This window comes from Mobula hypostoma, chromosome 17 (genome assembly GCF_963921235.1).
Source record: "Mobula hypostoma chromosome 17, sMobHyp1.1, whole genome shotgun sequence".
NCBI lineage: Eukaryota > Metazoa > Chordata > Chondrichthyes > Myliobatiformes > Myliobatidae > Mobula > Mobula hypostoma.
The window spans coordinates 47,599,871-47,614,010 of NC_086113.1; the positions used below are offsets into that span (position 1 = coordinate 47,599,871).

General features: G+C 40.4%; 2 protein-coding genes across 7 annotated transcripts in view; one reads left to right on the top strand and one right to left on the bottom strand.

The window, feature by feature from the left end:
• Nucleotides 1-2,106, top strand: part of LOC134358007 (dyslexia-associated protein KIAA0319-like) — a 79,515-nt gene extending 77,409 nt beyond the window's left edge. For all 6 annotated transcript variants that reach the window (XM_063069873.1, XM_063069870.1, XM_063069871.1 and 3 more), the window contains one exon: nt 57-2,106. In XM_063069873.1, the coding sequence (XP_062925943.1) occupies nt 57-145 (89 nt within the window). In that variant the 3' untranslated portion in view covers nt 146-2,106. The remainder of the gene's footprint in view (nt 1-56) is intronic.
• A 114-nt stretch (nt 2,107-2,220) lies between these two features.
• The window catches only part of aldh5a1 (aldehyde dehydrogenase 5 family, member A1 (succinate-semialdehyde dehydrogenase)), a 31,898-nt gene continuing 19,978 nt past the window's right edge, over nt 2,221-14,140 (bottom strand). Inside the window, exons 6-10 of the mRNA XM_063069875.1 lie at nt 9,794-9,937; nt 8,617-8,775; nt 7,990-8,159; nt 3,462-3,520; nt 2,221-3,213 (exon numbers count right to left, since the gene is read on the bottom strand). Of these exons, the coding sequence (XP_062925945.1) occupies nt 3,008-3,213; nt 3,462-3,520; nt 7,990-8,159; nt 8,617-8,775; nt 9,794-9,937 (738 nt within the window). The 3' untranslated portion in view covers nt 2,221-3,007. The remainder of the gene's footprint in view (nt 3,214-3,461; nt 3,521-7,989; nt 8,160-8,616; nt 8,776-9,793; nt 9,938-14,140) is intronic.

Below are 14,140 nucleotides of genomic sequence, written 5' to 3' on the forward strand. Positions count from 1 at the left end.
AGATAAATTTGCTGAATTGGAAGGCTTATTGGTGAAGCATTTTTTTTTCCCAACAGAGCAGAGGAAGAAAAAAAAGTGGATGATTCTAAAGACAGTAAAGCATTTTTTAAACTGCAGAATTTTGGTGTACTCTGGAAAAGACTAATGGAAGGTCTGAAGGAAAAGTTGAAAATTTTGGTTAGGTTCACTACGATGAGCAATCCTTAACTGCAGAATGGTTTGCCAGATTGTATCCCTTGAAAGACTTATGTCAGCTTCCTGTAGCTTTGTGATTCCAGCCATTTCTGTTAGTTCTGTGTGCAAATGTGAGATAAGTCAGCAGCGGCAACATAAAGGGATCTGGATCAAACCTCTATAAGTGCTTTCTCTATTTACATTGAAATACCATTTGATAATGTTTACAGTCTAGCAAACATAAAGTGCATTTGAAAAACCTCATGAGGCATTTAATGATAAACATTAAGGCTGCAAAATTAAATGTAGCTAAAATAAAGTTCTTTGTGTTTGTAACCATGAAAACCATTTGTGCTATAAAGCATATATTCAGGAATCTTCCTGTGCAAAACCTGTTGACCAATTGGTCAGGTCAACATACAGATGAAAAACTAAAAAAACAAAGCTGTAGGAAGAATTACTGATTCAAATTAGAAACCTCATTTGGTATAATTGTCATAATTGAGGCTGGAGGAACAATTAATAATTCCCCTCCGAATTTATGCAATTGTCCCCAGTGAGAAACTACTCCCGATACATATTGTGCATTTTCTGGAAGTGTCACCCTCAAAACAACTGGATGAGTTACTTTTTATATCTTCTAAACTGGAGGGACTGGACACTGAGATTAATGCATTGGGTTATAGACACTAAACAGGATAATGGATTGCCATGCTCTTCCAACAGTGTTATGGGATCTTTAAACTACAGTGTACAAAAATAAAAGTCAAAGAAATAAACAACCGGCAGGCTTATCTGACTGGCGGCAAATGAACTGCCAGTGCCTCCCTTTAAATGTCTGTGTCTTCAGTTCTGTGTTTCCCTGCAACTCCCTCTAGAGGAGCAAGCCCCAGCAGCCAATGATAGGCTACTTGAGAGACTGAGTTGGGAAGAGGACATTCTCTTGCCTGATATCTTGGGCATTTTCCCTGTGAGTACTCCATTACTCTTGCTGAAGCATTTTTATTACTCCGTGTCATTGTATGAATCTGTTCCTGTTGGCTTTTTAAACTACATGAAGAAATGTGGAGGTTGAAGAAATTTAATTAATTTGTTAGGTTTACATATTCTCTCACAGGCCTAGAACTGTGTGTTTGGAGAAGGCAGGCCAAATGCTTTTTGCTGTGGATGAGTTACCTTGAGGATTTGGATGAACGATAAGTAATTTAATCTACAGAATAAGATGCACTTCATTGCCTTTTGACCATTCTATCCTCCAGTATCCTGATATGAAAAAATTATAGCTTTGGTAAATTCAGCACCTCCTGCTTTAAATGTTCCTTCATGTTCCAGTGGAATCAGATTCCCAATATACTTGCATCAATGGCATTATACATCATTTAAAGAATTCCAGAACAAAAAATGTCCACCCTCAAGGTAACAGGTGATTAAGAAAATTTCATGCACCAGTGATTTTCTATGTTGATCCCAAACCCGAATTAATTTTGCTTCTGTACAGTTTAGTTGTCAATAAATTTACAAATTCTTTAGCCTGAACTACTCAGTGTACCATGGTAATATTTTCTGCTGCTTTGGAGGAATTATGAACATAAAACTGTTCTAATAGTACCAGCAGAAGTTCAAAATAGAACACAATTAGACCAGTAGCAGAGGATACCATGTTCCCTAGATTTGTTCTTCACATTCCTTTACAGGGAATTATCCAGTATTTGTTAAAATATACACATTCCTTTTTCTCTTGAATGATGGAAAGGCCTTAAGGTTTACACTACAGAAAACTTGAATGTGTGTTTAGGTTTTAGGGATTTGCCATTGCCAAGCAGGTTATTTTGCATAAGAATACTAAATTAATACAAATAATGCACCTATTACCAATTAGTGGCTAACCCAAGTATCCAGGAGTCACTGAAACAAACATAGCCTAAACAATATTGATTCTTTATCTTTTACTCTCTTGTACTTTCTCTTCAGTATTTTTTCTTCTCTTTCTTGTAGGCAAGGTCCGTAATTCAGTGTCAAATAAGGAACAGATCATAACTACACAAATTGTTCTAAAATCAGATTTATATTTGCACATAAAATGTGAAGGCTACAACATACTATTCTATGTTTATGTTCAAACATAAATATTAATTGACTAATTTGTTGCAGTTAATATCTTAGAGATTTTGGCAATACCTTAATGCTGAATGGCCAAATGGCCTAATTCTGCTCCTATGTCTTATGGAAATTAACTGCAAACATATTTGACACAGCAAATAAAATAATTTAAAATGACAGTAATTACAATTCTATGAAAACATTTTGGCAGTTAATTATTTTTAAATTCAATGCACGATTATAAAACATTATCACATTTTTTGTAAAAGTAAGAAGTCATCAAAACGAGATCTTAAACAATGTAACCCAAAGCTTAGGGTAAAATTCAAGACAATGCAGACTAAAGCTTAGGGTAAAATTCAAAACAACGCAGACTGAAGCTTAGAGTAAAATTCAAAAACTATTTAAATACCTAATGGGTAACCTACTCAATGATTGTAAATTGTTGAATTTCTAAAATATTCATAAACATTTCCAAAAAAAAGTGCAAACCAATATTTAGCAGAATTACTTGATTCAGCAGTGTGAAAAATATACCTTAACTTTCTAGTAATTAAAATACAAAAAACTTTCCTACACATTTTCTGCATGATTCCTATTTGCTTTAAAAAAAGTGCTATGTTAATTATAATCTATTGTGTTATGGCCAACGGAAAGACTTTCTGCATAAAGGCTCAAGTAAATTAACTGATTGAAATACTGTTGACGTGACTTCCCTATTTACCCAACTGGTTTATAAACCTCCAAAACATACGTATTTGATTTCCAAAAAATCATCAACACCATATTTAGAGCCTTCTCTGCCAAGTCCAGACTGTTTAACGCCCCCGAAAGGTGCCTCCGGGGTGGATAACAGCCCCTCGTTAACTCCAACTATGCCAACTTCAAGCTGCTCAGCAACTCTCCAGATCTGAGCATGATCTTCTGAGTAAAAGTAACCTGGAAGAGACACAGAACATAACAAAACTTTTAAAAGCAGTGATACACTGTTTCAAAAACTTATTTCTATAAATCACTATAGAGCTTTTAGCTCAGGATAACAGAATCAAACAAATCACAACCTTTACAATTAACTTAACATATCTGTTAATTGGCAAACAATTGAATATGAGAAGTGTAACTGTACAATTGTTATTGTTCAGCATGATTTCTAATTACAGAGAATGCCAACACTGAAATTGACTCACCAGCCAGACCAACACTAGCAGCATTAGCAATGGCAACTGCTTCTTCCTCAGTTTTAAACCTGTAATTAAGAATACAGGATCTTATATCTTGTAAGAGAAGCCATTGGCCAATGATGGAGCTAAGGAAAATGATTACACTTGCCCACAACTTTCCTTCAACTCTGAATTCAATTACACCAAACTGCCGCCTAGAAAACAAACTTTTATAATAATAAAAATGTTTTATTTTAAACCCAAAGTAATGCATAAATTTGCAAAGCATTCAGCCATCTAAAGTTCAAAGCAAATTTATTATCAAAGTACATATTATGTCACCATATACAACCCTGAGATTCATTTTCTTGTGGACAAACTCAATAGATCCATAGTAGACTCAATGAAAGCCCACACCAACCAGTGTGCAAATGACAACTGTGCAAATATAAAAGTAAATAATTATAATAAATAAACAATAAATATCAAGAATATGAGATGAAAAGTCCTTTAACGCGAGTCCATAGGTTGTGGGAACATTTCAGTGATGAGGGAAGTGATGTTATCCCCTTTGGTTCAAGATCCTGATGGGGTAATAACTATTCCTGAACCTGGTGCTGAGAGTCCTGAGGCTCCTGTACTTTCTTCCTGATGGCAGCAGCAAGAACAGAGCATGACCTGAGCGGTGGGCGTCCCTGAAGGATGCGGCTTTCCTGCGATGGTGCTCCGTGTAGATGTGCTCAATGGTGGGGAGGGCTTTACCCATGATGGACTGGGCTGTATCCACTACTTTTTGTAGGCTCTTCCGTTAAAGGGCATTGGTGTTTCTATACCAGGCTGTGATGCAATCAGTCAGAATGCTCTCTACCACACATCTGACAAAGTTTTAGATGTCACGCCAAATCTTTGCAAACTCCTAAGTAGAGGTGCTGCTGTGCTTTCTTACTTAAGTGCTGGGCCCAGGTCCTCTGAAATGACAACACTGAGGAATTTAAAGCTGCTGACCCTCTCCATCTCTGATCCTCTGATGGGGACTGCCTCATAGACCTCTGTTTTCCTCTCCGGAATTCAATAATTGGCTCCTTGGTCTTCTGATACTGAGTAAGAGGTGGTTGTTGTGACACCACTCAGCCAGGTTTTCAATCTCCCTCCTATATGCTGATTCGGCCTACAACAGTGGCATCATCAGCAAACTTGAATATGGTATTGGAGCTGTGCTTAGCCACACAGTGGTAGGTAGGCCAGGAGGCTAAAGACACACAGCCTTGGGGTGCACCTGTGTTGATGGAGAACGTGCAGATGTTGTTGCCACTCTGAACTGACTGGGGTCTGCAAGTGAGGAAGTCGAGGATCCAGTTGCACAGGGAGGTATTGAGGGCACAGACACAAAAAGAAACATGCTAGAGATTAACATCACAAATCCATAATGTCCCACTATCCTGAAAGAGGCCATTCACCCTGCCTGTGCCTCTTTGAAACAGTTAATAAATTAGTGCTACTAACTTTTGCATCTTACTCCCATAATTATAGAACTCATGATCATGGTCTACTCAAATTCCACTAGACTTTATGATAATAGTTCTCCTATGGTCCACTCTCCTCTCCTTCTTCTTCAGCCCTTTATCTTTTCCATCTATCATCTCTCAGCTTATCATTTCATTCCCCCCCCACCCAGACATCTTCTCTCTCACCTGGCTTCACTTATCACCTGCCAGCTTTTACTCTCTCCCCCCCCCCCACATTCTTATTCTGGCTTCTCCCCCCTTCCTTTCCAGTCCTGATGAAGGGTCTTGGCCAAGACTTTGACTGTATGTTCCCCTCCACAGATGCTGCGCGAGCTGCTCAGATCCTCCAGCATTTTGTGTGTTGGTCGGGATTTCCAGCGTCTGCAGAATCTCGGGTCTATGACCTGCTGCTCCACTGCAAAGTCTCTTTGAACTGCATCCAGCCTGAAGTTTAAGTCTTCTCTTCGACAGGAATTCAGTGAGACCCTCTCTCACTGCTCCCTCTCTGTGGTCTCTGCTGCTATGAATATTGATTTCTCTAACTTCCAGTGACTTCTCCACTTCTTCTCTTTTTCTGTTCTCCATTCTGTCTCCTCTCTCACTCCTTCCCTTCTCACCTCCGTCCTTCCCCTTTCCCCATGTTGTCCACTGTCCTGTCCAATCAGATTCCTTCCCCTTCAGCCCTTTGCCTTTTCCTTCTATCACCTACCAGCTTCTAGTACTTCTCCTCCTCTCACCATCTTATTCTGGCATCTCTCCCCTTTCCTTTCCAGTTCTGATAAAGGATCTTGGCCAGAAATGTCGACTGTTTATTCCCCTCCATAGATGCTACCTGATTTGCTGAGTTCCCACAGCATTTTGTATTTCGCATATAATTTCATTTTCCTACTAGCATATTCCACTGCTACCTGCAAGCAGCTTGTGCATTCTCCCCGCGACAGTGTGCGTTTTCTGCCGCTGTCCAAAGATGTACCGGTCGGTAGGTTAATTGGTCATTTTAAACTGTCCTGTGATTAGGCTCGGATTAAATCGGGCGTTGCTGGGCGGCATGGCTGGAAGGGCCTATTCCGCACCGTATCTCAATAAATTAATAAAGTCCAATTTTGAAACTTGCTAATGAATTTGCATCCATAGCCCTTGAACTGCTGCAAAAATACTGCTTTATCTCCTTGATAACCAGATTACTTTTAGGGTAACTGAAGTGATAACAGTACACAACATATGGAGCTGTCATAAAAAAAAAATAATTTTCCTTCACTGAATCCCAACATAAACACAACTATAGTTTGTTTACAGCCACCAGTGGCCATGCAGTTGCAAACATCTGACACTACAACTGATAATACATTACAATGGCTGTTCTACGTTTACCCTCTTAATGCATGGATTTAACATTGTATCTCAATTAAACTACTTAGTATTTTTGCACGTGGCATGTTGGCAATGAGATGTCTCCAATTTCCTCAGTTCTTCTGAAGGTGTATTAACTGTTCATTGTGCATGGCTGGCCTGTTTCTTGGAAGTTCCGTAGTGTTAAGGCATCAGGAGCTACTGAATTGGTTTTGAGGCAAGGCCTTTCTCCCAAACAGGAATCCCATTCTCAGTGTGATCTCTCCCCAACGGGCTGGGAAGAGGGAATGACCCTAACTGAGTTAGTTGCTTCAGAATTGCTTCAGCACTGTTTCCAACAAGCAGCAGCTGTGAAAAGCTGGTTCACCTGCAGTAAGTGACCAGCAAAGGGCATTCTATGGAACAATGTGCAATTTGATCAAGAAATGCTTTCAATTTCCAGTAAGATGGCAGTGTACTCGGACACAGGAGCTTCTCCGAGCCCAACCAAAGGTATTTTTGTCTTTGATTAAAATTTTATTAACAATCGCACAACAACAGTGGACATTAAGAACTTCAAGTTCTGCTCTCACCAGCTAGATGCTCGCCGCTGGGAGTTGGACTGTATGGCTGCCTGCTACAGCAAGGCATCAGAGTTGCTGTGTGAATGTGGTGCGTAGTGACTGTCCTAGATGTTTTTCTTGCGATCGCAAGACCCTGTTGGACATTGCCAGTGTAAAACACTGCAAGCCCAGTTCACTGGTTTACTGGGGAGACCGACGGCAGGGGGAGCTGTGTGGCATTGGTCATAGTGAGCCTCATGCCGAGGGCTTGCCTGTTTCAACAGTGCAGGTGGGGAGGCGCAGTGTGGCGTGGCATCTCTGCAGGATTGGGGACTAACCCCTCCCGTCAATGCTACCCTCCCGTGTTTGCTCAGTGGAAGCTAAGCTGGACTGCACGCGTGTGTACACAAGTTTACCTGCAGACTGCTGAGAACTGCTTGTTCTTGCAACAACACCTGTCACCATCAGTTTACAGGACATGTCACTCAGGGGCTTGGGTTTTTATATATATGCTGTGTATAACTGTTAGTACAATATTTTGTACCCTGGCCCCAGAGGAACGCTGTTTCATTTGGCTGTATTCATGGGTACTCATCTATGGTTGAATGATACTTGAACTTCAATCTTCATCAGATGAATCTAGAAAACGACTCGTCCACAGAAGTGTAGGTCAGGTCGACTTTCACTAATCCAGCACCACTGGGACCTGAGGAGTGCTGGATTATCGAAGGAACCGGATTATAGGCAGTCAGATTAGTGAAGGTCGACCTGTTTATGAGAGGAAAATCCTTGCTGAGATTCCAGAGTCCCCATTTGATATAGAAAGCTGTAATTACTTTGCATCCTGACAAGGAAAGCCCGTGCAGCTGAATTTATGGGCATTCGGGTTTCACACACCACTGAATAGTCATATTCTGAGGCTTGACTGCCACCTAGTGGCTTCCTTCTGCACCTCAGGCAGATGCTCCAGTGTAAATAAAAATGGAAGACACGGGCAAGCAGGCTCCTCGTTGCAAGAAAACCACCAGCCTACAACCTGAGCAGAAGATTCAGTCTAGGGTAGGGTCTTCTGCACTCTTGAGGCAGATAGTTTTAAAATATATTCCTAATATCTTGTTTTCAACAGATCTCAAATAAAGATATTAAAGGTTTCCTTACTTGAGAACTGGTGCCAAAGGACCAAATGTTTCCTCCTGTGCACAGAGCATGTCTGTTGTCACATTAGAAAGAAGAGTTGGTTCAAAGAAGCTTCCTCCAAGACTATGTCTCTTTCCCCCCGTCACAACGCAGGCACCACGAGACACTGCATCACTTATCTGATTTTCTACCTGAAACAGAAATAAAGAGAGGTTTGCACTAGTTTAAAATTTTTAACCATTCACTTCTTTCAATGGCCTTGGAATTTCTTACAGCGGAGACTCCTGTTCTCCATGTTTAGTCTTTCCTGTCATTAGAGGCCTGGTTTCAGCTATTTTGATGTTAATATTAGATTCCCTTTAGTTCCTCTCAAGATAGGGAGGTACCTTGCTAATAGCTGCTTTTGTGACTCAAGGCCAAACTTTGTTTTTTAATGCTCTACTGAAGTATCACCAGGCATTTTATTCTGTTAAATGCATTATAAAATGCAATTTGTTGTCACTTAATTTAGAAATGGTTACCTCCGTTACTCATTTCTGTTAAGAGCTTTTGTCAGAATAACAAGAAAATCTTTAGCAAATCTTCTAGAGAATGAGTTTGAAATATGTTTTTCAAATACGCCTTGATTGAAAGCATACTGTGTATTACCTTTACCACTGCTCTTTCATTGATTAGAGGACCCTGTGTAGTCTGTTCATCAAATCCACTTCCAACACGCAAATCTCTATGCATCGCCTTCACCATCTTCTCCACAAACGCATCGTGGATTCCCTCCTGCACCAGGAACCGATTTGCGCACACACAGGTCTATATTCGCAAATTGAAAGCAGCAAAATATAACTATTTAAACATGCAAGATTCCAGATAGCAATGGATGACATAAAAGTAAGTTAGTTATTGAAAATATGAAACATAACCTCAAATACTCAAAGTGAAATGGTTCAGTGCTCTTTATATATTACTGCTTTATGGCAATTAAAAACAATTAGCCAGAAAGTTAATAAATTTATAACTGCTCTACATTGCGTACAGGTCCTCTCTTTCTCACATCATTGGAATTTATTAGCATATTGTTCAACCATTTTTCCTTTATCTTTAATTCATCTCTTCTTAGTCAGGGATTAAGAATGTCTTACTTCCACACTAATTCCTTGAATTCTGAGGTGACTGATGCATAAAGTGAGAACTGTACTTTTTTACAGATAGTGCATTGGATGCTTTGGCGATCTTCTATTTGTCAGGTTTAGTTTTTGTTTCCTATTCACCAGTGGAAACATTCTCCCAAATCTACTCTATCAAAGTTTCAGGAAGTGGTGTGCACAAAGGGTCGAACCTTTGCCACCACCGAGTGGCATTAAAAATGGTTTTCACTTATCAACAGAAGGTCAAACTTCAACAAGTAGAGTATCAATACCACAAACAAATCTTCTGATCTGACTGCCCCGTTTTCTGTGATACAAGTTCTGCATAAATTCCAGTAAAAGTCCCTCTTAGTCACACATCTGTGTTTTAAAAAAATATTTAAAAACCTAAATTAAGGATAATTTGGAAGTGAGCTATTTAACTTGCACCCACTAAGTCGCAGTATTCAGTGATTTATGACAGCAGCCAAGTGACCACGACTTACTGGGTAAAGAATGCATTATATTAAAAAAACAGGATTGTACCTTGAAACAAAGTCTCAAACATTTTAACAAGGTATTTAGCCCGAATTTTAATTCAGGAATATAAAATGGTCCAATGGAATCCAAAACAACTTATTAAATCATTAAAAGATGAACAGCAACATTCTCGAAACATCCTCTGTCTGCACCATGCTGCTCACCTGTCCAGAATTTCGGAACTTAGAAGCTATTGCCCCAGCTACAGCCAGATCCAAGTCAGCACTGTTGAAAACGATGAAGGGAGCCAGCCCACCCAGCTCCATAGAAGCTTTCTTTACAGTATCACAGGCATGACGTAGCAGGATCTGAAAGGTTCAATGATAACTTGTCAGAGACTAAGCTTGTCACCGTTAATGAAACTTCACTTGTAATCAATTTTATGTTGGATGTTGGTTCTATTTTGTCACTTGCAAGTGGACATTCCCTTCTGGAAATGGTCAGTAAATTGCTCACGCAATCTTTTCATAATGCTGCTGATGGGACTTCTGATCCCAAGACCAGTATTATGGTCAGTAATTTCACTCTTTTCACTAGAAGCTGCCTGGCCTGCGTGTTCCATTGCTTTTGAAAACCCTTTTCGGGCTCTCTAATGATCTGCTACTGATGCCATTTTGAAATTGGTATCAATGGTGTTTCTTTCTTATATTTAATCTTATCCAAGTCTTAATTGATGACAGAATCTGAGTAATAGCTTAGAAGGAACAAACAGATGAGTTTATCATTGTGTTGGTTCCAAATTGTACCTCATACACGTTCTGCATTGACATGAAATACTCATCTCAAACTTCTGCCCTGTATAAGTTTTTGCTTATACCCACACACATATAAGAATTTATTCAAGCACGCTCTCTTACCACCAATACACCCAATCACATTGCTGATGTGTTTACAGTCAGGCACAAGAATCATTCCCAACTCTGTCTTGACTCTCATTCTATTTTTTTTGCATCAATGTTCCACTCTGTAGATGTTGAAACTGTCAGTAATCTGTTTACTGGTGAAGAGGACAGAGCTTCAGATTCCTGGATCATTGGGATCGCTTCTTGGGAAGGAATGACCTGTACAAAAAGGGATGGGTTACACTTGAACCCGAGGGGGACCAAAATGCTTTTGGGCAGTTTTGATAGAGCTGTTGGGGAAGGTTCACACAAATCTGGCAGTGTGATGGGAACCAGAGTGATAGGGCTGAGAATGGGGCAGTTGATAGGGCAAAAGTACAGTCAGCGTGATGAACTGCAGTGTAACACGGGGACAAAATCAAAGAGGGTGGTGAATATAGGACTGTAGGTGTTATATTTGAATGCACACAGTATACGGAATAAGGAAGGTGATCTTGAGTGTAATTAGAGATGGGTAGGTGTGACTTGGGCATCACTAAATTGTGGCTGAAAGAAGATCATAGTTGGGAGCTTAGCACCCAAGGAAACACATTTTATCAAAAGGACAGGCAGGTAAGCAGAAAGGGTGGGGAGGCTCTGCTGGTAAAAAATGAAATTAAATCCTGAGAAAGAGGTGACATAGGAAATACATGCAAAAAACACAATGTTATGAAAGTCAGGGGGGATCTCAATACGCAGGTAGATCGGGAGGCAGTGATCATAATATGATATAATTCACCCTGCAATTTGAGAAGAGAAGATTATAGTGGAGTAAAGACAAATATAGAGGCATGAGAGAGGAGCTGGCCAAAGCTGATTGGAAGGGGTCACTAGCCGAACAGCAATGACTAGAATTTCTGGGAGCAATTCGGAAAGCGCAAGGTAGATAAATCCCAAAATAGTAGTAGTAGTACTCTAAAGGGAGGATGATGCAACTGTGGCTGACAAGGGTCTAAAACAACACAAGAACAAAAGAGAGGGCATATAACAGAGCAAATTTTAGTGTTAAGTTTGAGGATTGGGAAGCTTTGAAAACCAACAGAAGGCAACTAAAAATGCCATAAGGAGGGAAAAGATGAAACATAAACACTGCATTTTTTTTCAGCTATATAAAGAGTAAAAGAGAGGTGAGAGTGAGTAGGTATCGGAAAATGACGCTGTAGTAGTAGTAATGGGGGATAAGGACATGGTGGACAAACTGAATACGTATTTTGCATCCGTTTTCACTGTGGAAGACACTAGCAATGTGCTAGAAGTTCAAGTATGTCAAGCAGTAGAAGGGAATGCAATGGCTGTTACTAGGAAGAAGGTGCATGGGAAGCTGAAAGATCTAAAGGTAAATAGGTCAACTGGACTTCACCCCAGAGTTCTGAAAGAGGTAGTTGAAGAGATTGTGGAGGCATTAATAATTACCTTTCAAGGATCACTAGCCTCTAGCATGGTTCCAGAGGATTGAAAAATTGCAAATGTCACTCCAGTCTTCAAGAAGGGAGGAAATTAGGAGGAGATTATAGGCCAGTTAGCCTGACTTCAGTGGTTGTGAAGATGTTGAGAGGTCGCAGGATACTTGGAGGCACATGATAAAATATGCCAAATTCAGCATGGTTTCCTTAACGAAAAATCTTAACTGATAAATCTGCTGGAATTCTTTAAAGAAATAACAAGCACAATAGACAAAGGAGAATCGGTGGATGTTGTGCACTTGAATTTTCAGAAGGCCTTTGACAAGGTGCCACACATGAGGCTGCTTAACAAGATAAGAACCCGTGGTATTACAGGAAAGATACAAGTATGGATAAAGACTGGCTGATTGGCAGGAAGCAAAAAGTGGGAATAAATGGAGCCTTTTCTGATTGGCTGCCAGTGACTAGTGGTGTTCTGCATGGTTCTGTGTTGTGACCCTTCTTTTTATAGTATGCGTTAACGATTCGGATGATGGAATTGATGGCTTTGTGGCCAAGTTTGTGGGCGAGATGAGGGTAGGTGGAAGGACTGGTAGTGTTAAGGAAACAGGGAGACTGCAGAAGGACTTGGACAGATTAAGAGAAAGTCCAAAGAAGTGGCAGATGGAATACAGTGTCGGGAAGTGTATGGTCATGCGCTGAGGAAGAAGGAACAATGGAGCAGACTATTTTCTAATTGGGCAGAAAATTCAAAAATCCAAGGTGCAAAGGTACTTGAGAGTCTTTGTTCAGGGGAGAAGACAGGAGATTGGGGCTGAGAATGGATCAGCCATGATGAAATGGCGGAGCAGACTTGATGGGCTGAATAGCTTAATTCTGCTTCTATCTCTTATGGTCTTATAGATTAGACAAAGGAGTAAAACACCCATTAAACTAGAGAAGCCCATTGTCAATTGCAGCAACTCAAAATGTAATGCATATTCGTAATTTTATCTGGACCATATTTCCAATATGTGTGTACAAAAAGTCAAGAATCTGAGGAAATAGAGCTTTGATTGGGAGCAAAGTGAGAGATGGGACAAGTCTTGAGGTCTCTGGTTGGATCCAAAATTACCTCAGTGGCAGGAAGCCAGGATCAACAGTTGATTTAGTGACTTGAAAGCCACCTGGTACTTTTTTTTAGTAGCATCAATAACCAAACTTAAAAGTAGGAGTTGTAACTAAAAGAAGTTTGTAGATAATTTACAGTATAAATTCATTCTGTAGTCAAGCGAGGAAGAAAATTGGAGATAGTAAAATGATATAAATGGACTTGGTCAATCAGTAGAGTTGCAAATTCAATCAGAAGAATTAAATGAATACTTTGTGTGTGTAAACGAAAAGAGATAATACACAATAAGCAGCAGAATTCTTAAGGGTGGGTACATGTTCTCCAATCCGTAAAGATAATGGGAAAAGTTCCCATATTGGTGATGAACAGAATATAAGTGCAAGGATTTCTGCAGATTCTGCAGATGCCGGAAGTCCAAGGTAATGCACACAAAGTACTGGAGGAACTCAGCAAGTCAGGCAGCATCTATGGAAGGGAATAAACAGTCAACGCTTCAGGCTGAGACCCCTCATCAGGACTGGAAAGGAAGGGGGAAGGAAGCCGGAATAAGAAGGAGTACAATCTGGAAGAGGATAGGTGAAGCCAGGTTTGGGGGGGGGTGGGGAATGAAATAAGAAGCTGGGAGGTGACAGGTGGAAAATGTAAAGGGTCAGAGAAGAAGTCGTATGATAGGAGAGGAGAAAGAATAATGGGAGGAAGGGAACGGGGGGCACCTGGGCGAGACGAGGACAAGAGAACAGGTAAGAGGGAAGCCAGAGTGAGAGACGGAAGAGGAGGGAAGGGGGAGGGGGGAAAATTAGAGGAATCGATATTCATGCCATCAGATTGAAGGCTACCTAGATGAAATATGAGGTGTTGCTCCTCCAACCGGAGAGTGGCCTCATTCTGACAGTACAGGAGTCCATGGACAGAGATGTGGGATCGGGGATTGTCGCAGATGGAATGAAGGTGCTCGACAAAGTGGTCCCCCAATCACTAGTGACATTTAGAGTGCTGCTTACAGTTCTGGTCACTGCAGAACAGGAAGGATGTGTTTGAAGTAACGATAGTGCAGAGGAGATTTAGGTAAATGAAACCATCATTACAGAAATTCTGTTATGGAGAAAAAATGTTGTT